We start from the raw sequence: 24,577 nt of genomic DNA on the forward strand, positions 1-24,577 counted from the left end.
GGTGAGAGTAGACAGAAAAACACTTTTTAAAAATCCATTAAGTGGGACCACTTGTGTCCTGCCCTGTCGGTCAGAACCACAGCAGTAACCCATTTATCGGGCAATGTTAAAGAATCCACAGAGGTTACTGTTAACTACTGCTTTGAATTCTTAATGTAACTACTGCTTAAAATTCTTTTTTAAAAAAATGTTTACTTATTTTTGAGAGAGAGAGTGAATGCATGTGAGCAGAGGAGGGGCAGAAAGAGAGGGAGGCAGAGGATCTGAAGCAGGCTCTGCAAGGAGAGCAGAAAGTCTGACACAGGGCTTGAACTCACGAACTGTGAGATCATGACCTGACCTGCAGTCAGATGCTTAACCAACTGAGACCCCCACCATTGCTTAAAATTCTTAAGTGCCCCAACTATTTTTTCTTTTAACTACTTTTTATTAAAATATTCTGAAACTGTATGTCTATTCCTGTCTCCTTAATAAAATACAGTGTTGACTGAATGATTCAAAGTCATTAGGATTAATGGCTCTACTGCCGTGAAATTAAGTGAATTGAGTGGAACTTAATTTACCTCAGGCTAGCAGTCACTAGGACGTAGTTTGATATGGTATAAAAATGTGGGCTCTGCAACAAGGTAGACCTGGATTCAAGTGATGGTTCTGTGACTTAGGTGGCCTTCAGTAAATCATTTAATTCTTTGGGTATTAGTTTCCACAAATGTAAAAGGAGGGTTGAGAATATCTACTCTGCAAAGCTGCTTTAATGATTGAGATCATATTTGTGATGTTCCCAGCAGAGTGTCTGGCTTATAATAGGTGCCCAGTAAAGGGCAGTAATACCCACACTTGCTGTTATTACTACGAGACTAATTGGCCCTGGACCACTTTGTCTCTCATCCATGTCAGTAGTCACTTCTTGAGGAGAAGCAATGGTGTTTGGTCTTCCTGTTACAGCTGTCCAGGTAGCAGCTTCTAGTACTCCATGTAGGGGGAGACGGGAAAGATCACCGCCATGCTCAGTGCACGGTGATAAAGTGTGTGCTGCTTTGCGGGCCAGCAGTGTGGGGATGGGCACCGCCTGTGCGGCTGTTAGAGGCTCACACTCTCAGGCTCCGCCCTAGACCTACTGACTCAGAGTGTGTGAAGGAGGCCCAAACATCTGTGTTTTTACAACTTCTCCAGGTCATTGTTTTCATGCTAACACTTGAGAAGCACGAATACAGCATAAACGGGCTTTTTGGCACAGGCTTTTGGCAATAATAGCACAGGCTTTTTGGTAATAATAGCTCTAGAGCTTAGAGGTTTTTCCTAGTTATTTCTGCATTTTGGCTGGAGGGCTAAGGCTGCCAAAAGATTCTGTTCAAAAGATGTGGAAAAAACGGGGGCATGATTATGTTTGAAAATGGACCTTTCCTATAAAATTTAAAATAAAACTAATTAAAACAGAGCCTCAAAATACTATAATAAAAAGGGCATAACATGTGCTAGCAAATAACTGAAACACTTTGGGAGACAAAAAAAAATAGCTATATATATATATTCCATCCTATCTATCCTTATCTCTACCTAACTTGCACTACTGATTAATTTATAGTAGAGCCAAAGAGAAGGCTAGGTTGGGCAGACAATAAGGGCATGTCTCAGGCGAGAAGAGAACAGCTGTCAGGAAAGGAAAAAGACTTAAGCGTAAAGAAAGACTTGAAGAGACTTACTATGGAAAGAGAATAGGGAACTGATTTTGAACTTACTGAAAAACTACAGGGCAGCATTAAAAGGCCAGCTACATTTGGAGACCCTGGTAAAGACAGGGAATCTCTCCAGCAGTTTTCAGCAGTGAGGATAGTCAGATGGAGGCAAGGGTGGGATTTTTAGGTCAAGAATGCCGAAAGGCCAAGGGGACAAGGGAGCTGAAGACCGTGTCAAGAAAATGAGAGGCTCAGGGGATGTAGGCTGGATAGGGAACACGGGCAGAAGGAATGTGGAATGGTGATAAAGAAACCAGAAAGATAGGAGGTTATTGTCAGAGAGTGGGACACTGGAGTTTCAGAGGTGGGAAGTGCTCCTGATGAAGTCCAAGACAGAGGCATGCACACTGGTGGGTGAAGGAGAAGGAAAGGTCCCCAAGGATCAAGGGATGAGAGGCTGGAGCACTGAATGGCCATTACGTGGCAAGTTAAATTGTGCAGAACGATGTTTAGGTAGAAAGGAGAGGGTAAGCCAAACAAAGTTTTTGGAGAAAATGGGAAAATAAACCAGAAGCTTAATGAAAGACAAATGACTATGATAAAAGGGAACAGAGAATTCCAGAACAAGACAGCATGAGCCTCATCTGTTTACTAAGTTTTCTGCAGCATCTCCTGTTATACTGAGTGGGAGAGTGAGCTCTGATCCCGGAAAGTACTGACATGGACTCCTTATGTATATCCTCCAGTTTTTGAGTCTAATCTTTCATTTATTCGGTCTGAGTATCAGTGTATCATACTGCTAACACATGTACAATTTATTTACCTACTAATATTCAGAGCTAAGTCAGGAAAGATTACACTTTCATTACTGTTAGATTTACCTTCAGAGGGTGAAGCAGTAAAACCAGATGGACTGATTACCATAAACCCAGGACTAGTAACAGACTTTCCTCCACTGCTAGAATGTCTCAGGTACATGATTGACTGTACTTTCTCCTGAAAGATCTTGCCATCTAAAATAAAAAAAAAATTTTGAGACAGTAAAATTTTTCTGAAGGATACAACAAAAATATAACTTTAAAAGCAAATCATTAAATATACATTTTTACAAGAATGAAAAATATGAAAAATATTTTTCAAAATGAAAAATATGGCATATCTTATACTAAAGCACATTTGATATATAAGTACACACTACAATTCTTACTATATGTAGATGTTTTTACTATTGTTTGCCACATTAACTTTTATTTTCTTTGAACTCCAACTACACTTACAGTTCTTTTTAAATTGTAATAGCTAGCAGTTCACTTTACTGAGGAAAGGGCTGTGTCCTATAGTTTTAAATATCCCCTTCAATGTCCAATATGACTCCAAAATTGATACCTCCAGCTCAGTCTTCCTTTCTGAGCTTCACACTTATAAATTCAACTGCTCAATTTCTTGAATGCGCCACAAATGCAACAAATCTAAACCTGAGTCTTCTTTCTGTTCTGAGTTCAGTCCTCCTGTTTTGTTCTCTGGTTCATTCGGCAGAAGCACCCAATTCTCAGGTATAAGCCTGGAGCCCCCCTTGACCACAACCTTTTCTTTATCCACATCAATTCAGTCTCCAGGTGCTACTTGATTGTGATTCTTGAACTCTCCTCGTCCCAAGCATAGTGCTATGATGCAGGAGCTTAAGCCCCTCACCTGGAGTCCTGGTGCACACTTCTAAGTGGTATCCGTGATGGACATCTGGTCACCCTCGAATCCTCATAGCAATCAGAATTCCGTAGGATGTCAACTCCTGCTTAGGACCTTCCAGTGGCTCTCTGTTGCCTCTTTACCACTCTAGATAAAGTCCAAGCTTCTTGTCTATGGGAAGCTCTGCAATTTGTCTCCAGATCCCTTACTCAAGAGCCCCCCTGTCAGCCTTCTTTTTTCCATTACACTTCGGCGGCACCCATTTCTCACAGCTCCCAATCAAGCTTTTTGCTTCGTCTGGAAGTCCCTTCCCTTCAACTTCTACTCAACCTTTAAGACTCAGAGCAGACCTCAGCTCCTCCAGAAACATCTTCTCACTATGCCCTATGCTACCAGAAAATAAAATATTTATATCACTTTTCACAAATGTAATTACCTGTTTATGGCTCTTTCCTCTCAACTAGCCTGGAAGGCTCATATGATACTGGACCGTATTTTACTCATCTTTGTAACTACCCTGTTGCCAGAATCTTGACAGTACTTCGTTTACTAAATGTGTGCTAAACCTAACACAAAGTCATGTTGTCTACTTCATTTGGATTTTTACTGCTGTTGAATCATTTTATTCATTTACTACATTCCTAAATGCCTGTTTTACCGCCAGTTTCCTCATAGATATGTCCTTGCTTGCTTTCTTCCTGCCTTACATTTTCCTCATTCTCTTAAAGCTCTGATTATTCCATCTTTCTCTTCTAATTAATTACTCATTCTTATGGTTCTATCCTTAGCTTCTTTCTTCCTTCTCTCTGTCTACACTTTCACTCAGTGGTCTCATCTATTCTCAGAGCTTCAACTCACTTCTATGTGGGTAGTTTATCTTTCCTGGATCTTATTGCAGTAATTTACTTACATCATATTTCTTTGCTAAACACAAATAAACACAACACAACCAAACCCTCAGTCACCCCTAAATAGAATATATGGTCAAATTCTCTGGCATCTCATTCAAGGACCCTTTTAATATGACCTTAACAGGGCAAAATAAATAAATGATGGTCCCAAACTATATACAAACATATATATATATATACACATGTATATATATATATATGTTTGTTTATTTTTGAGAGAGACAGAATGCGAGTGGGGTAAGGGGAGAGAATATGCGACACAGAACCAGGCTTTGAGCTGTCAGCACAGAGCCTGATGCGGGGCTCAAACCCACAGACCACAAGATCATTATCTGAGCCGAAGTTGGATGCTTAACAGACTGAGCTGCCCAGGTGCCCCCCCCATCCTTTTTTTTTTCCCCAAACCATATTTATGGTATTGTTTCTCACTAATCCTTTATAGATCCTACATACTTAGGTAAAATTCATTATTCTTTATTTTCTCCAATTTTTCTCCCTTTAAGTCATTCTCTTCACCTGGAATGCTCATTCTCCAATATATCTGTCAAATTGTACCTAAACTCTTCAATGTCCATGTCAGATATAGAATCTATTAAATCTTCTCTCTCCACAGCTATCCGATGAAACCCTCACTCCTTTAAAATCAAATTAGTTCTGGGGCACCTGGGTGGCTCAGTAGGTTGAGTGTCTGACTTCAGTTTGGGTCATGATCTCACGGATATGGAGTTCGAGACCTGCGTCGGTCTCTGTGCTGACAGCTCAGAGCCTGGAGCTTGCTTCAGATTCTGTGTCTCCCTCTCTGCCCCTTCTCTGCTCATGCTCTGTCTCTCAAAATAAATAAACATTAAAAAAATTTTTTTAATTGAATTAGTCCTTCTTTTGTATATAATAAGTACTTACCAGATACTGTTTCTTACTATAGTTATTTGAGTTGTCTCCTCTCTCCTCTTGGCACTGAAACTCTCTGAAGGCAGAGACCATGTCTGGTTCATTGCATAGCCTATGCCCTGTCCCAATCCCAGTGCGTAATTAGGGAATTTCTAGCACATACAAGCCATTCAATGAATACCAAACAAATGTGGATTGAGTAGGAATTAAAAAAACAAAAATGGAGATAGCCGAAGTCTAATAAAAATGGTTATACCTACCTATGTGCAAAGAAAAGTAGAAGTTTGTGGGGTTGTGACAAACGTAAGTATTAGTAGGAGGGTGAACTGCTAAAAGGAAATTGAAGATAATTGTCAATAATTCCAAATCTGGAGGAGATCCAAGGACTTCTGCTATAATTTTCACAAATGATCTACAAACCTCTCGGGGCATGGATGTAAGCTGCCCCTCTTTGTGTTCCTGAAAAAAACAAAAATTAAACTCTCTTTAGATTTAAAGAGAACTGTTAACCAACATTTTTCATTTAAGCAAGAGATCCTTTTAAGACAGAACTGTGTTGTTTACTGCTCTAGTCTGACCACATTTACCATTAAACTGAGTTGCTACTTCCCAACTCAAGCAATCCTGCCGTTAAAAATTCATTAAAATTGATGGCAACTTAATCCTAGCCCATTTATCTTAATTAACAAGGCAAAGTTACATCATGGCTCTCAAGAGCATGGCTCAGGAGTCAAACCGCCTAGCTTTGCACTCTGGCTTCTCCACTCACTAGTTATGCAATTTGGGACATATTTAATATCTCCATGCCCCAGTCTCTTTTTCTATAATATGGGAAGGATCGTGTTACTTCATAGGGTTGTCATCAGGACTAAATGACACAAACTCCTGGGGAATCCCTCACATACAGTAAGCCCCACATGTAAATGTTAGCTACAGTTAGTTCTATTATCACAACTAGTAGCACCCCTTCCGTACCCCCACGATGGGGGACGTTCATGACAGACAAAGCTGACTGCATGACTGCAGTGTGAGCCAGTTTACAAAGCTCCTTCTCACAACAGCTCTGAGAGGTTGTATCCTTCCTTTCTAGAATGTGAAGCTCAAAGTGGATTACAGGACTAACTTCGACCACCCAGAAAACACGTAAGTCAAGCAGCTACAACTCACACCCAGACCTCTGAGCCCTCTCTCCTGCGTCACTGATTGCCTGGTGGGAGACCTGGTAGGGTGCCAGGTAATTACTAAACATAAAGATGGGTATAAATAAATAATTTATATTATCCAACCCCACCCTCCCAGGAGGGAGCAGTTGGCCTCTAGTTCAAGGCCGAAGGAGTTCAACTTCCTCATCTTCCGTCTTCCCTTTCCCTGTACATGTGATACATCCGAATATACGAAACATCTCCACACTCACTTTTCCTCATTTGCTCTTGTGCATTCCCGAATCAGAAAACTTAAGATCTAGATGCTCACTATGAAACCTCAGATTTGACAAGAGAACACTGAGTCTACAAAAGAAAGCCCAACAAGATTTGGCAAGATCTGGCAAGATCTCACAAGTGCCGAGTGGCAGAGCCAAGGCAAGCCAAGCACACAGGTCTCCTAACTTCCAACTCATGGCTACCTCTGCCACAGCTAAATAGTCCCCCTGGTGCCTTCCACCTTCCTGGTCGCCACCTCAGCCATTCGTTCCTAAGTCCATCCCAGCCCATGTTTCTTCAACCTTGTCTCCTCCACTGACTCCTTACAAATAGTCACTGCTATCTTATATCATATAAAAAAAGAAATCCCATAACCTGAACTTTGGGTAACTTTTTGTTAACTTTCTGTTTCTCTTTTCTTTCCCTGCTGAAGTTTTCTTTTTTTAATTTTTTTTAATGTTTTATTTATTTCTGAGAGAGAGAGAGACAGTGTGAGCAGGGGAGGGTCAGAGAGAGAGGGAGACACAGAATCCGAAATAGGCTCCAGGCTCTGAGCTGTCAGCACAGAGCCCTACATGGGGCTTGAACCCATGAACTGTGAGATCATGACCTGAACCGAAGTCAGACGCTTAACTGACTGAGCCACCCAGGTGCCCCTTCCTGCTGAAGTTTTTAATCATTATTTATTCTCACTGCCTCCAATGAGTCTACCACACATGCTGCTGAAAGTCCCTGAAGCCTGGTTCTTGCAAGTCATTAAGGATTTCTATCAGTGGTCCTTTATCTGTCTACATTTTCTTTGAACCTTCCATATTACTGGGCTCTAGACACCACCTTTTTCCTCCCCCCTCTGCCCACCCTTGGCTTTCACTTTGCTGTTTCCTGGTTCTTCTCTGAGCTCTTTCTAGATGTTTCAATGGCTCCCTTGTCCCGTTTCACACCTGGAAATGGGTATTTCTGGAGGTGACTGTCACAGCCCTCTATGATCCTTTCACTACACTGTTTATCTTGCAGTGCTCATCTGTCCATCTCTGCCACTTCTCTGTGACATCCACGCTGGCAATTCCCCATCTGTCCTTCTCATCCCCCTCCCCAGTTCCAATCTTGCACATCTAAGTGCCCAGTGGTCATGGCCACCGAATGTCCAACCATAATCTCAAGTGCAGAATGCATAAGCTACAGAACTTGTGTGTTCCATTCCTTCTTTGATGATGCTATCATCCTTCCAGACTCCCGGCTTGAAATTGTGCATTATATATTTAACTTCTCCTGCAGCTAATTAGACAGAATCAAGTCCTATTAGTTCTCTTTACAATCTCCTTCATATTTGCTCCCTACTTTTACACTCCTGTTTTCATCACCTGAGTTCAAGTTCTTTGCACTGTACTCATGAACTAATGAAATTGCCCCACATCCAATAAACTACCAGTTTATCGATCTTCCTTAAACACTCTGAGATATTTTAAAGGCAACAATTAAGTTCACTACTTTATATACCTCCCACAATACCTAACATAAAACTATTCTTTATTATAACTATGAATTGGATAATAGGCTCTTTGAATGAAGGAGGGTGAAGAAGTACAGTTTTCAGGAAACAGAATTGGTACCTAAATTTTTCTAGCATTTTTATTAATATATGAAAATGAGAATATATATAGAAATTTCCAAGTTTACACGTGTTACTTTTCTGACATGGAAATACTGAATAAGATCTTCACACTGTCTTGTGCGCTCTTTGAAAATCAGTCAGCAAGTTCCAAAGCGGATATACAGAAAAACTGCTGTGTAAATGTTACATAAAATATTCAGCAAGCAAGGGGCCTCAGAGATCACTGTATTATATTCCTGAGGACAACAGTCTAATTTACCACAGGGCCCAAGAAAGGCAATAAGATCTTTTTGTTTTTTAGAATTCATTCATTCAACGAGTATTTACTGGGTGCCCACATGTGCTAAGTACTAGGGTTACAGTGAGATCAAGGAAAAACATTGTCCCTGCCCTCAGCAGGTTTACAGAGGGCAACGAACCACAGTTTCATAAGTGAGGACGTGACACTAACAAATTCATGTGCGTGGAGAGAGAGCGAGTAGGGGGAGGGGAAGGGTTACACTAGACAGGAAGAGAAGGGAGTCCTCTCTCCGGAAGTAAATTTAAAGTGGAGGTATGAAGGATAAGCCGGAGGTGGCCAGATGGAAAGAATGGGATCAAAAGCTTCTCAACCAGAAAAACTATGAGCCCTAAGTAGGGAGAAAGGTTCAGGAACCTTTTAAGGAAGGTTTTAAGAAAGAGAAAATAAAGCTGGGCGGGGGGAGGGGGTGACTGCCGTGGCATGAGGTGAGGCTGGAGTGGTGGCCGGAGCACAGGCTTTCTTTAGATATTGCCATCGATTCCGGATTGTATCCCAAGCACAAGGGGAAGTGCTTGGTGTCACCGAAAACAGAGGCATTAAAAACATAGTATTACTGTTCCCAGGGAACATCTGTACTTACGTGACCTGATAAAGTTCTACTAGATGCCTCACTGGAAAAACAAATGAACTTGAAAAATACTCTCATACATTAACCAAACTGATAAAAGGACAGCTGTGAAAGCAGAGCAAAAAAAAGTTAAACTAGAAGCCAGGGCACCACACAGACACGACTGGTGAGGTTAGCGCCACTTTTTAATATAGTATTTTGGACATATTTTCACTAAGCGAATTCTAGTTCATGCAAGAGATCTTCGGCAAACTCATACTTTGTCAAACAGAACATGCTTACACTTGTGATTTAAGGAGTGTGGAGTGAGTCTCAGTTAGCAACAATTCTGCTTCAGATAGACCTCATCGGCCACCATGCTGCCAGTGTGCAAAGCTCGCAACAAGCAAACATTTTGCTACGGTTGATACTCAAGAGATTACAAAATTATTATTATGTCCCAGCATAAAGAAACATGGCAGAAATACAGGCGCTGTTCTTCTGTAACTGAGGTAGGGGTGACACAGTGTGAAGATGGAGCAGCAGGAGGTGGGGATTGAGGAAGTCCTGTGACATTTGCTGAAAGAAGAGATCCAGGAGATCAGGGAACGTGGAGAAAAGAAAAAAATTCCACTGAAAGTCCCACAAAAATTTGACTTCACAATCCTGAGCAATTCACCAAATATGCAGAAAACCTCCCCTGAAGTAAAGTTACATGGAAAGTACCTGCAAAACTTGACAGGTCAGTAGAAAGTGATGGACCACTCGAGCCTTCAGTAACTGCTTTATGTTGAAGACCTGCTGCTGGTGGTCTGCCCTGATTAGGACCTCCAGAGCCGCCAGCAGGGCTTCCCAAGTTCCTTGCTGAGAAAAGAAACACACGTCAGTCAGCACGTGGTCACTGAAAAACAGGCCACACACTTTTTAGAAGACAGATGAGTATACCTTCGTGTATATATTCAGGGTCAAAGATTAAATGTGTCCGAAAACACATATCTTAACATTTACTCCAGATTATTATTATTATTATTTCTGTCAGTAGGTCATTTCTAAACCCAATGAATTCAATATTGCATTAAGTGTTTTAGTACATAACCTTTCTGTGACATTATGTAATATATAGTATTTTCAAATGATGAATTATCTTGAGGGATTTGTTCGATATGGAAAAAATACACATGATGAATATGACTGCAAATAATTCATTTTCAAAGAGCATCATTGAAAATGCATAAACTTCAATGCTTCTTTGTGGATACAGCATTTAATTAAATAATTATTTTTTAAAAAAATTTTTATGTTTTATTTACTTCTGAGAGAGAGAGAGAGAGAGACAGCCTGAGCAGGAGAGGGTCAGAGAGGGAGACAAAAAATCTAAAAGAGGCTCCAGGCTCTGAGCTGTCAGCACAGAGCCCAACATGGGGCTCAAACCCACCAACCGTGAGATCATGACCTGAGCTGAAGTCAAACACTTAACCTACTGAACCACCCAGGCGCCCCTACTTAAATAATTTTAGAACAGCATTACCCATGGCTGCTCAAAAACTTGCACAGGAAATACTCTCCACACTTCCATTTATAATTAATATTACACTGAAGTTGTAAGGTTGTTCTGTTCTTTAGAAGAATAATCAGATTAATATTTAATTTAAAAAATAAGAACAATTACAACAATTTTTTTTGAGAGAGAGAGAGAGAGAGTGCACACATGAGTGGGAGAGGGGTAGAGGGAGAGAGAGAAAGAATCCCAAGCAGGTTCCACACTCAGAGTGGAACCCAATGTGGGGCTCAAGCCCATGACCCTGGGATCATGACCTGAGCCAAAACCAAGAGTGGCTGGGTGGCTCAGTTGGCTACGCATCTGACTCTTGATTTCAGCTGAGGTCATGATCCCAGAGTCATGGGATTGAGCTCTGTGTCAGGCTTTGTGCTGACAGCGCAGAGCCTGCTTGGTATTCTCTCTCCTTCTCTCTCTCTACCCCCTCCTGCTTGTGCATGCATGCTCTCTCAAAACAAATTAAAAAAAAATACATTTTTAAAAAAGTACACATCTCTCTGTGCACAAAGGAAACAATCAAGAGAGTGGAGAAAAACCTTAAAGAATGAGAGAAAATATTTGCAAACCATGTATCAGACGAAGGATTCATATATAGAGTATGTACAGAACTCTTACACCTCAATATCAAAAAATCAAATAATCTATTTGAAAAATGGGCAAAGGACTTGAAAAGACATTTCTCCAAAGAAAATATACAAATGGCTAACACGTATAAGAAAAGATGCTCATCATCACTCAATATCAGAGAAATGCAAATCAAAACCACAAGAAAAAAAAAATCACCTTGTACTCAATAGGATGGGCACTATGAAACAAAGGAAGATAACAATTGTTGGCAAAGATGTGGAGAAATTGCAATCCTTGTACCTTGGTGATGGGATTGTAAAGTGGTGCACTTCTTATGGAAAACAGTGCAGGACACTCCTAAAAAATTAAAAATAGAGGGGCATGTGGGTGGATGAGTTGGTTAAGCATGGGACTCTTGATCTTGGTTCAGGTCATGATCTCAGTTTGTAGGACCGAGCCCTGTAACAGGCTCTGTGCTGTAGCGCAAAGGCTGCTTGGGGTTCTCTCTCTCCCTTTAAACAAAATTAAGAATAGCATTACAATATGATTCAGCAATCCTACTTCTGGGTATATATCCAAAAGAATTGAAAACAGGATCTTAAAGAAACATTCACACATCCAAGTCCACAGCAACATTATTCACAAAATCCAATATATGGAAGCAACCTAAATGTCTATTAATAGAAGAATGCATAAGGGAAATGTGGTATATACATACAATGGGATATTACTGAGTCTTACAAAAGACAGGAATCTTGTCATATGCTACAACACAGATGGACCTTAAAGACATATGCTAAATGAAATAAGCCAATCACAAAAAGACAAATACTGAATGATTCCACTTTTACGACATATCTAAAGTAATGCACCTCTTAGAAACAGGAAGTAGTATGGTGGTTGCCAGGGATGGGGGCAGAGGGCAGGAGAAATAGGGGGAGTTGTGTGACGGGAAGTGTCAGTAAAGCAAGATGAAAATGTCTTAGATATCTGCTGTACAACAGAGTGTATACAGTTAATACTGTATTGTATGCTTAAAAATTATTAAGAGGGTAAATTTATGCCGTATGTTTTTTACCATTAAAAATAAAAGCACATGCCTTGGCTTTATTCCATATCTTCCAGTCAAGCAGCAGCTCCTCTAGAAGTTTAACATCTTGGATTATAGCATTAGACTCTACATCCAACTTAAACTCTCCATTCTCATTGACGTGAATAATATCTTCACCACAGCAACCTTCAAGAAGGGTCTATGGAAGATCAGCATTAATACAAGAGGCATTAATAACTGATTTACCCCAAAATTCAACCAAAACATTCAGCTTCCAGTCCTAGTGGTCATAACATTAAATTCAAAGGAAGATTAGTGAATAATTCAACCTTTCACAGAGTGTCTTTAATTTGTTTTGCAAAACAATTAAAATGATTAGAAAAACACAAACTTTGAAATATTTGTAAATACTTATTCAGTTTCAAACATGGGTAGAATAAATATTATATTTTACTCATTTATTTTTCTATTTTTAATTTTTAAATTCAATCAATCTGTTAGGCTTTAATTTAAAACCTTTTCCAAAAAGTACTAAGGACTCATGTCATAAAGGTACGGATCTCCAGGGCACAGGTAAAACCAGAGTCTTCGGCCTTAGTACTAGTACCTCAGACAAATATTTCCACAATGTTACCAAATGCTTTTAGCTAGAAAGGTATTTAAATATCTGATAATAAATAGCTGGATCAAAATAAAACCTAATATAACCTTAGAAAATACACTCTCTAGCAGCACTGCCTACTGGAAACGGCACAGTACCAGCTGTCCAGAGAACTGGGTTCTCTTTCACAACTGGGAGCTGAAGCAAACAACAGTGTCTGTCTCTGTGGGCCTTAATTTCATCATTCTACAGAATCAGGGGCCACCCTAAGGGACAGCACCAGTTCATCCAGATCTAAAACTCTAGGAGTGAATTTTTTTCTCTCTCACTCTTCTAAAGTGCTCTAAAGAAGACAAAAATGTAATGATATCAATGACGAAGAAAACCAGAAGGTCATCTTAGTTTGATTAAATACACACTGTTGAGTTTCCTTCATTTTCTTCAGGAATGACTGAAACACAAAACTCTATTATTGGAAGACTACATATAATGTAGAGAAGTATTGTTGCATATGAAACTATGAGAATAATTTTTATGAGGACATACCTTCAAAACGTGAAAGCCAACAATGCATTTCTGTTTAATCAACACCTGATGAATCATGGAAAGTCCATTACAGTTTTCTAATTCATGTATTCTCTGTTGGTTGTATTTAATTAATGAGAGTATAACTCTCAATGCTAATGCTTGAGTTTCTTCACAGCTACTGAGTTCCACAACCTAAAAAATATTTTATTGAGAGAAAAATTTAACGTTATTATATATTATTATATAACATCAATCCATCAGTTTTATTTGAAAGCTATTTTTGCTCACACATTTTCATCCTTTAAGAACTATAAACAAAACAGAAAGACATAAATCCCAAGATTTTAGTCTCCTGAATATACTATAAAAGAACTAAAATAACACAACTGTATAAGTCAGTAGCATTTTATTAGTGATTTGAAATGTCAGCAAATGTCATTTCAGTGAGTCAACAAATAGGCTCTGCATTATGTGCTGTGGGAGATAACAGAGAAGTAAAGACATACTTGCCCCGAGTAGGACTTAGTTTCTAGCCAAAAGCCAAAATATTTCTGACAAATATTATATATAAGACACACCTCATTATCATGATTAAAGACAAAGAAGAATGAGATAGTATGAGAGTCACAAGGACACAGAAACTATTCCTGACTCTACTCTGCTTGGGGCAGGGAAGTCCAAATAGAGACAAGATGTTCTGGAAAGACAGTAAGATCCTAGAAAGTAGGAATAGCAGGTGGCCAGGAGCGAGACACAGGAGACAGTTAAGGATCTAAAATTGGAAGTTCCCGGTACAGCTAGGAGGCTACAGTTTGCCTGTTTGGCTGGATGGCAGAGATTTGGTTCAAAAGGCAGGCTATGCATGGAAGGTTTTTTTTTTTTTTTAATGTTTATTTATTTTTGAGAGAGAAAGAGAGAGGGAGGGTGGTAGGGAGGGAGGGAGAGGGAGGGTGGGGCAGCAAGAGAGGGGGGCAGAGGAGCCCAAGCAAGCTCTGTGCCGACAGCAAAGAGCCTAGAACTCACAAACTGAGATCGTGACCTGAGCTGAAGTCAGACACTTAACTGACTGAGCCACCCAGGCCCCCCAATGCATGTAAGGTTTTTAAGGAGACTGAATTTTATTTTTGTATCAGAGGAGGAAAAATACTAAGGAAAGTTTCTGAGTTTTAAGTGTGACAACATACTTTAGAAGTCTTATTGGCAAGATTCTCCTGAATGTGTGTAAAATAAAAGATTAACCATTTTCTCTAGGATCTAGTCATTGTGTGACAGTAATCATAACAAAATTATGTTCAATAACTTGATGAAAGAGCAAAGAGCAAGGATATGCATTGTGAAACTGTAAGCCAAAGAAGCTGATCACAGAATGTTGATGAGGAGTTAAAGAGATTTTAATTTTAAAACACTAAGGGCAAATCTATTCAACTAGATATTGGATACCAAAAAAAGTTTGAAAAAGGATGAAGAAAAAAACAGGTTAGACTATGGTGAGTCAATGCTGACAAAATATTTATAAGAATGGAAATGACAATTAACACACACTCATATGCCCGTTACTGCAAAATTAATCAAATGTGGTCCCACTGAAGAAAGGAAGCCAGTTAGGCAGACTGGAAATTTGCAAATGTTGCAGAAGTTACACTTAGGAATAGAATTCTGAGGATGAAAGATCAAAAGCTGCTTGATTTAAACAAGGATAGGGGTCATGAGGAAGGGGATGCTTAGTACCATTTGTACTCCCTATTTTGGATTTCAGCAATCCCTGTAAACAGTTACTATATGCTTATTGACTCTCTCCTCTATGTCAGGAACGATATCGTTCCCACCCGAAGACGACTAAGTAGAACAGATACTTAAACAATTTATTCTAATATAGTACTCATGACACGAGTCAAACGTTTTTCCTCTTCTCCTTCTCTTTAAGAAAACTAAACAAACTCAAATTATTTTTTGGAGACTTACTTGCTGACTCTTGTTTTTGCTTTTCTTTTTTCCACGTGTCTGGAAGCTTGGGAAAAACCAGGCTTCACAACCTTATGTTAAAGAATACATTCCTTGTCTACGCCCATGCCACCTTGAACTCACCCAATCTTGTCCAAAGAACACCTTCCTTCTTTTTGTTACTATAACATGCATTTCTTCTCTCACTGACAACTTAAATCTTGTTTATTTATTTACTTATTTACTTATTCTATTAATGTAATCTCTGCGCCCGATGTGGGGCTTGAACTCATGGCCCTGACTGAGATCAAGAGTCACATGCTCTACCAACTGAGCCAGCCAACGCCCCATTAAGTCTTGTATATTTCACATTTAGTTGTGTTAATTACATTTCTGGGTAATAGAAAACTTCTAAAATCTCCATAAGTTAGAAGAAATTTTCACCATGTGTGGCAGAAACCTCGATGACATCCTAAACAACATGTGATTTCTTTATCTTAAAAGTTTAATATAGTTGATGTATAACTGCTTTTGTAATAAAAAAACAACACTGAAATTTAACAATATTAAAGAAGTAGTTTGTCTTCAGATAAAACTGTAATCAGTGATTCATTCTTACCCTAGCAAAGAGAAAAACAAATATACCAGTTCCACCGATCTCATGCAGGACGCCTTGAATAGTTTTACATTCAGTAGGCCGGAGATTCTTTAGATAATGAGGTTCTAACAAGATGCTCTGAACTTCTTTTGAGCTGAAGGGCCTTTGAGACAGTTGGGTTTTCATCTGACCTTTAAGTCTAATAACTGGCTCATAGATGGTATACTGAGCAGGACATTGAGTTGTATAAACAACTGAAAGACTTTCCTGAAACACAAATATTTTCCTTCAGCAACTAAACAAAATGACAAAAGTAAGTTATCAACAGCAAACAAATATTTCAAAGTGAAAAGGTACCCAACAAATTGTTCTCTTTGACAGAAGCTACATGAAACAAAGATGAATGTGGGAGTCAAATGGCTTCTCACCAAGGAGAAGATCAGTTTCAACAGCAGTGATCACTTATATAAACCTTGTCAAGGCTGAGAAAGAGTCCAGCTGTAACCATTTTAGAATAAACATGAAATTACACTATTACTACTAAGAACCGCTGAGTCTTATACACCACCCTCATTACATACCAGGCACTGTTCTTTGCACTTACAAATATTAACCAATCTTGACAACCTTATAAGATGGGAACTCTGGGTCAATGTATTCAAAATTTTCGCTTTGAATGTGTTCACAAGCTGGCTACCCATTTGTAAGTGACTCTGTCTGATCTTTCAACTAGAATAAAATTCCAGACTATCAGCATTCCGACTACAACTGAATAGAATTTTCAATATTTCTCCCACACAGAGGGTAGTTTTGGTCAGGCTCTGACTCCCATGGGGCACTTGGGCTTACTGAAATCATGTGCCCTGGCTCAGTGTTTTCTCACAGAAGCTATGGGGGCCTTAGACTGTGATCATTTTCAACCGTGGCCATTAAAATAGTTTCATCCAGACATCACCCAGCATACCGACTAAAGTGATGACACAGTCTACTGTAAATGATTGTGCTGGGCAAAACAAAACCCTAAGCCTGCCTTAGTTTCTGACAGGAAGCTGACAAAATGCTCACCTATGTGCAGCAAGACGCAGCTGGCACCATGCCTTGCCAGACTTCACTCACAACCTCATAATCCCCCAATTACTAAATCAGGCTTACACATTTGCTTTCTAAAAAGAGATGTCACATCAAATCCTTAGAATTTTCATTTGTGATAATTTATGTCAAATTTTATGACTTCTGTATGTTCCTTTCAAGCAAAATAAAAGGATTAAGGAAATGTGTGTGTGTGTGTGTGTGTGTGTGTGTGTGTGTGTGTGTGTGTGTGAAAACAAATGGATTAACCAAAAACTAGAGAGTTAAAATTATTTGAACAAACACTAGTTGTGAAAACTCCTTGGTCTCCCTAGAGCATAGATTCTCAGTGTGTGGTCCTGAACCAGCAGCAGAGAGCAGCAGCAGAGTCTGGGATTTGTTAAAAATGCAAACGCCTTGGGCCACACTTCAGACCTCTGAATCCAAAACTCTGGCGCAGCAACTTATGTTTTAACAAATCCTCTGGGCGACTCTGATGCACACTTAGGTTTGAGAAACATTTCCCTACAGCATGTTTTCTTCATGGTGACACATGTGGGGTGGGATAATTCTTTGTCTATAATACTACCCCTGCGCTGTAGAATATTTAGCATCCCTGGTCACCACTCAATCATAGTGGACAGCCCAAATGCTCCCAACCCCCATTTTTAGATAATCCTTAGGGAGAAAACTGTTCTATGCACAGTATCAGATCATAAGTCAAATTCCATAGGTATCTACTCTCTATCTACTTTACCACAGATGTATATTTAACACCACTTAAGACTTAACATGTACTTTACAAAATATCTATACTAGAACTTCTCCTTTCCTTTAGACAAATGTTACAGCTTCAAAATATAATTTATTTTGATTGTGAAATACACATCTCATTAGCAACAAAAACAAAATATATTCCAAACTAGTAGTCTCCTTCAAGTAAAAACTATCTCTGACCTATGACTGTATCTCTCATAAGAAGCAAGAGAAGGAACCCAGCATGATGGCCAGATCTACCAGCTTTTAGTAGATCTTCTAAGACTATGAAGACTCAGCTTTCGAGTTGCTATAACGAAAAATATCTACCACAAACTCCTAAACTATATACTTGAAGAAAAATTACAATAATGTATTAAAAAACAACCTGAGAGTCTCATATAAGCAGAGTTTACAATATTTTGAAAGCAAAGTTCCTGGTTGTTACTGATATTAAAAAATAAATATTTTAAAATCAAGTGTGGAAATGAAATGTAATGAGTAATATTTTTTAGGCTAACATATATTTTCACTATATCATAAACATTTTTCTTGAATGATTAGTACATATAAACTAAATGAACACTTCACTTAGAAATAGGAAAAAGGGATAACCATTTGAAACCCGAAAACAAATTCTGAGTACTTTTAAGAAAGAACATGTTCTTAAGGAAAGAAAATGTTGAGTCTTAAAGAAAAAAGAGAAACTTCAGAAATCTAATTCATAGCTAATTACATATTTTATAAACATGAAATTATCAGTTACTAACAAGTTTAAACTTATAAAATGAAAACTTACAATTAAGAGACCAATGTCCACTTCTTTTTTGGTCATAAAAAGTTCTCTGATTTGTTCACATCGCAAAATGTCCTTATTAATATATTTAGAGAAGTCATTTGCAGGCTTGCCATATTTACATGGCATTACGGATGTATGGTTGGGTCCACAAGCATACAGATAAAAGGCCTCTTGTGAATTGATCTTAGCTCCTGAACAACAGAAAATAAAGTTATTTATTTACCACACTCCAACCAGAACTTTTCATAAAAAGCAAGAAATCAAGAGTTAATTATTTTTTCCAAATTCTTTTATCTGTATAAAACTGATATAGCCTCACATTCCAAGCTGGTGTCATGAGCAAATAACCTGTGCCAAGCATGGACAGGAAATGAATTAATATACATAACGTTAACTGCGAAGCTTGTGATAAAATAAAACAATAAAATTTCTATTTGTTCCTTAAGATAGAAAACAGTTATTTTGGAGGCGCCTGGGTGGCTCAGTCGGTTAAGTGTCTGACTTTGGCTCAGGTCATGATCTCACAGTTCGTGGGTTTGAGCCACGCATCGGGTTCTGTGCTGACAGCTAAGAGCTTGGAGCCCGTTTCAGATTCTCTGTCTCCCTTTCTCTCTGCCCTTCCCCCACTCATGCTCTGTCTCTATCTCAAAAATAAATAAAACAAAAAAAATTTAAAAAAAAAGAAAACAGTTATTTTGGTTTTGTTTTGCCTTTTTTAAATAAATGGAAACCATACTTCAGTAAATTACTTTTTAAAATAAATGTGAATTGATATCTCTAGTCCTTCCATCCATCTATCTATTCAATAAACCCTGCTTGAATGCTATTATGTGCCAGGCTTAGTGATATATAATTTTTATCTAATTTTTCAAAAACATTTTTAGTGACATATTTTTTAAATCATGTATTTCTTTTTCTCTAGAATTTGATACTCTTATAGACTATACTAAAATTGGGATGCCTGGGTGGCTCAGTTGGTTAGGCATCTGCCCTCAGCTCAGGTCATGATGCATTGGTTCATGGGTTCAAGCCCCATGTCAGGCTTGGTGCTGACAACTCAGAGCCTGGAGCCTGCCTCGGATTCTGTGTCTCCCTCTCTCTGCCCCTCACCCCCTCATGCTCTGTCTCTGTCTCTCAAAAATAAACAAACATTAATATCTTATCCAGGATACTATGACCCAGCAACAGCACTGCTAGGAATTTACCCAAGGGATACAGGAGTGCTGATGCATAGGGACACATGGACCCCAATGTTCATAGCAGCACTCTCAACAATAGCCAAAACATGGAAGGAACCTAAGTGTCCATCAACAGATGAATGGATCAAGAAGATGTGGTTTATCTATACGATGGAATACTACACGGCAATGAGAAACAATGAAATCTGGCCATGTGTAGCAACATGGATGGACCTTGAGGGTGTTATGCTGAGTGAAATAAGTCAGGCAGAGAAAGACAAATACCATATGATTGCACGTATAGGAAGATTAGGAGGAACTTAACAGAGGACCAAGGGGGAGAAGGGGAGAAATAGTGGGGGAGAGGGAGGGAGGCAAACCATGAAAGACTCGAATACTGAGAGCAAACTGAGGACAGATGGGTATGGGGGGGGAGGGGGGAGATGGGCATGGAGGAGGGCACTTGTGGGGATGAGCACTGGGTGTTATATGGAAACCAACGTGACAACTATTTGTAAAAACAAAACAAAACAAAACAAAATCAAATTGTAAATGAGGTTAAAAGTAACCTGTCAAAATGATATTTGTTCAAAATAAAATTATCACACCATTATTTAAAATTAAAAAAAAAAATCTCATCCAGGATAATTTACTTGTTAACTGAAAGAAAAAATTGGAAATGCTTTGACGGAGAAAAGTATACCGTTGAAGAGGAGTAAATTTCCCAGGTCCCATTTCCCAGCCAATTGCAAAACATCTTCTTGGGATGACGAACAGTGGCCAATCATGCAAAATGTTTTATTGCTATCAGATGACAAGCTTGTTCTTCTCGGAAGCATGAAGTCCAAAGTAACATCAGGTTTCCTGCATTAAAAACAGTTAAATCAGTTACTTCAGTGAGGACTTGAGTATTTTAAAAGTATAAATGTATAATAATGGGAAATTCTTAAACAATTTTCTTGGTTCAGTATCAAACAGTTGGTGATGGGGAGAAAGAGAATGGATTCCACTATCTCCTGGTCCCTGCTGCTGGCAGTACACCAATCCCAGAAAAGGGGAGCAGACCAGAGATGCCCGACGGTCCCGCAGCAGGCCATGGGAAGTGGGACCCAACACCCGATGTAAGTTTCCTTTGCCGTGTGACCTCTGCACTTGCACCTTCCTGGTTTACAAATACAAACCAACCACCTCCCACTAATTCTACCAAAAAGTCTCCTATCTTGGTAAACCATTCCTAAAATATCATCTTCTATGAAACCTTCAAAGACTACTCAGAAGAAGAGTATCACTTCTCAAGATTCAGTTCTGAATAGCCACTGAAATGCCAATGCTTTTCTGCGTTTTCTATTTTTTTCAAAGCTCAGTCATAGAGTTGCGATTAATGTGTTGTATTTACAGGAATCTTTACAAAAGACAGAGTAGGAAAAAGTAAACTAACGCTTTCTCAAGGTGAGACACACACGACAAGGGGACTTCATCATCTAGTTGGAAGTCCAGAGTACCAAGTTCTACCCCTTTCTGGGAAATGTTTTAAGCTCCATATCAAGGTAATGAAGGTAACTTATAAAGGCAAAATTTGTGAATAAGATAAAAACTTAGAATATGCAAATGTAGTTAGCTCTTAATGAGAAATTCTATGTAGGTATGTCAATTTATCTAAATTTAAAAACTTTTCCCTAAGGCTTTCTGTTTCATATTTAACATACAAATTTAATTATTTTAATAGAAATATTTTCTGATAAAGATGTGAGACTTTTTTCTAAATTGAAGTATAACGGACATACAATACAGTGAGATCATCTTTCTTGAACCAAATACAGGCTGTGAATGAAACACTACTGCCACCTATTGGCAGTATGACTTAATACAGTTTTTAAGGATAAAGAACACTTTGCAAGATGAATTCAACAAATATTAAGTATCTATGTGCCATATATTCCTACCACATTTGTGTGCTGTTCATTAAATAACAATATAAACTATTAATAATATGTTTTCAGTATTATTGTATGCTATTAAAAATGTTCTCCTGAAATACATTATTTATAGAAATTATTCTATTAATTCAAACAGTAATAAAGGTAGTGCCAAATCAAAAGAATAATATATTTGTCCTTGGTCACTTACTCATTGCTCTCTTAACAGATGAAATCATTACTTTGTACCAAATGGCAAAAAAATTCCTTCAAGGTAATGTAGAAATACATGAACTGACTAGGCTCACCAACTGTCTACAATGAACATCTAAACCCTCATTCTGAGCATGTCTAATAATTAGTTTAGGACTCCCACACCTGTAAGATGGTCTGATTCAAAAAAAGGCTGGAAGGGTGGCAAAACATAGGGTTCCAGAGCATGGTCTGTATCTGGGTTCAAGTTTTAGCTGTACCCCATACTTGGGGCATGACTCTACCTGTTCTAGCACTCAACTGCCTCGTACGTAACAGAGAAATCAATATACCTTCTTCCTAGTGTTGTCGGGAGGACCAGATGAGGTTAACTGTGTTAGGGTCACATACAGTGCCTGGCACATATTGAGAGCTCGGGAAATGAGGAGAGGGTCCAGGAGAAAGAGGTTTGGTATTAACAGACCTATCCCCAACTCCAACCAATCTAACTCAAGGTTCTGAAAAAAAATTTACCAACTGGTTGAAGGCTGAGAACTCCTCAGAAAATATTCTATTTAGAATACAGAAGCTTCAATGACATATTTTCATGGATTCTTTTTTAAATGAATAAACAAAAACCGAAGCCTTGACTTTGTTCCCAAAGCCTGTTCTTTCCAGTGGCAGACTCTGGGAACAGTCTCCCCTAAAGCCACTCACAAGCCCCCTGTCCTCTGCCTTCCTCTGGCACTGAGGCTGGACAGCTCTAAGCAGTCAACTCAACAGCCTCCTTTCAGCAGTGACCCCACACACAGCTCTCCTCTGGTTTCCACGGGCCTTTCCTCTGCCCGGAAGGCTCTTCCTCTCCTCTGCTCATAGCATGCTCCATCTCCCCTCCAGGTCTCAGCTTAAATAATCCTTTCCCAAAGATGCCTTCTCTGATCTACCTCTTAAGCAGCAAACCTCTTATTTTCTGTCTGGGAACCTGTTTGTTACCTCCAAAGTATTTGTCATAATTTGTATATATTTATTTCGTTGTGTTTGCTTCTCATCTGCTTCCCCATTAGACTTTGAGTTCCAAGAAGTGCCAAGGAGCCTGAGCCTTGTTTCCCACTGCCCTCAGGCCTAATACAAACATGCTGGGCACAGGCAATTCATCAATAAATATTTAACGGATGAACTGAGTAAGAAAAGGTTCATTTATGCTAAGGGCACATGTTATTTCTGTGGTCTAATCTACTTTGAGGGATTTTTGAAAGAATTGGGAGGAAATGCATGTAAGGCACCTAGCAAAAGGTTTGCAATGTAACAGGTCTGAAATATTTTACAGTCCATGCAATGAAATCTAGACTCCTCATCCTGACATGCGAAACTTGCCTGCCAGGTAGCATTACCATACCATTGTTTTTCTTTCTCATTATTCAACTCAGACTCTTCCTTCCAGGCAGCTTAATCCTATCCCACGCTGCACTACCTTCCAATTCTGTATCCTCTTCCATGTTATTTCATTCATCAAATACTTCCCAACTCTTAGAAATCCAAGATACTGTATAGTTCTCTCTAGGTTAAAGTTTACATTAAGATATTCCAGAAAACACTTCTTATTAACTTGACCCACAATTCTCCTGGTTGGTAAAAATCATATAGTATTATACCTCAATCTATCACCTCATTTTCACTATGTTCTAGGATCCTATCTTAATCTATCAACTGATATACAGTAGCTTCTATTTTCTGCTAGTCATTCTGATTTCTTTTGAAACCCTGAATTAATTTAGGTATTAGCCTTATTAGCCACTTAATTGAAATAATTCCTTGTGGATTCACTTTACAAATTTGTAGGCATGAAGGAGCAAATTATAGATTCTGTTCCTTGATCTAACATATATTCTACATAAGCGTCTAAATGTTCCGTTTTCTGCATGTTCCCTCAAACCCAAATATTGACTTGTATGGGAAATTAATTTTGTATTAAAGTGATAAATAGGAAAAAACATCTGACTCTGACACAGGCTCCTGCATTAACACAGAGCACACTGTATCTACAGTTTCCAGTGCTTCAGAAGCTATGACAAACTAAACTTAAAATTATAACTGAAGTTAAGTATTTGTAAAAAACGTTTCCTACCTCTGCCCAGAGATCCACATGGAGATTTTCCCATGATTATTCTTCTTCCCTTGGGGCTGCTGTAGGTAGGTGAGCACCAAGTGCTGCCATTTGCTTGGAACGAAAATATTCTCCTGTGATTCAGCCTGTGCCAGTAAAATAGCTTTCATGTCATCATTTGAGTCCATGCACATACTACAAAAAAGAGGAAGTATTGCCTGAAAACATGAAATTTCTGATCTCAACATTTAATAAATGTCGAATAGCTGTACTTTCAGGTATTTGAATTAGATTCTATTTTTTCTAAAGTTTATTTAGTTTGAGAGAGAGCGAGCCAGAGAGCACATAGAGAGAAGAGGCAGAGAGAGGAGAGAGAATCCCAAGCAGGCCCCGCACTAACAGTGCAGAGCCCAACGTGAGCTCAGTCTCACAAACCACGAAATCATGACCTGAGCCGAGATCGAGAGTCAGACACTTATCCGACTGAGCCACCCAGGTGCCCCAAAAATCAGTTCTATTTTTTTTTTAATGTTTATTTTTGAGAGACAGGGAGAGATCGAGCACGAGCCAGGGAGGGACGGAGAGGGAGGCACAGAATCCCCCAGGCTCTGGGCTCTGTCTGAGCTGTCAGCACAGGGCCTGACATGGGGCTCAAATCCACAAACCATGAGATTGTGA

At 39.0% G+C, this 24,577-nt stretch overlaps 1 protein-coding gene across 2 annotated transcripts in view; it reads right to left on the reverse strand.

Annotated features, from left to right (window-relative positions):
- The window catches only part of LYST (lysosomal trafficking regulator), a 163,972-nt gene that overhangs the window by 77,543 nt on the left and 61,852 nt on the right, over window positions 1-24,577 (reverse strand). For both annotated transcript variants that reach the window (XM_077751733.1, XM_077751732.1), the window contains exons 14-22: window positions 23,921-24,094; window positions 20,391-20,551; window positions 18,510-18,700; window positions 15,908-16,153; window positions 13,366-13,539; window positions 12,268-12,417; window positions 9,769-9,906; window positions 5,422-5,620; window positions 2,558-2,689 (exon numbers count right to left, since the gene is read on the reverse strand). In XM_077751733.1, coding sequence (XP_077607859.1) covers window positions 2,558-2,689; window positions 5,422-5,620; window positions 9,769-9,906; window positions 12,268-12,417; window positions 13,366-13,539; window positions 15,908-16,153; window positions 18,510-18,700; window positions 20,391-20,551; window positions 23,921-24,094 — 1,565 coding nt within the window. The remainder of the gene's footprint in view (window positions 1-2,557; window positions 2,690-5,421; window positions 5,621-9,768; window positions 9,907-12,267; window positions 12,418-13,365; window positions 13,540-15,907; window positions 16,154-18,509; window positions 18,701-20,390; window positions 20,552-23,920; window positions 24,095-24,577) is intronic.

This window comes from Crocuta crocuta, unplaced genomic scaffold (genome assembly GCF_008692635.1).
Source record: "Crocuta crocuta isolate KB4526 unplaced genomic scaffold, BGI_CrCroc_1.0 scaffold59-1, whole genome shotgun sequence".
Classification (NCBI taxonomy): domain Eukaryota; kingdom Metazoa; phylum Chordata; class Mammalia; order Carnivora; family Hyaenidae; genus Crocuta; species Crocuta crocuta.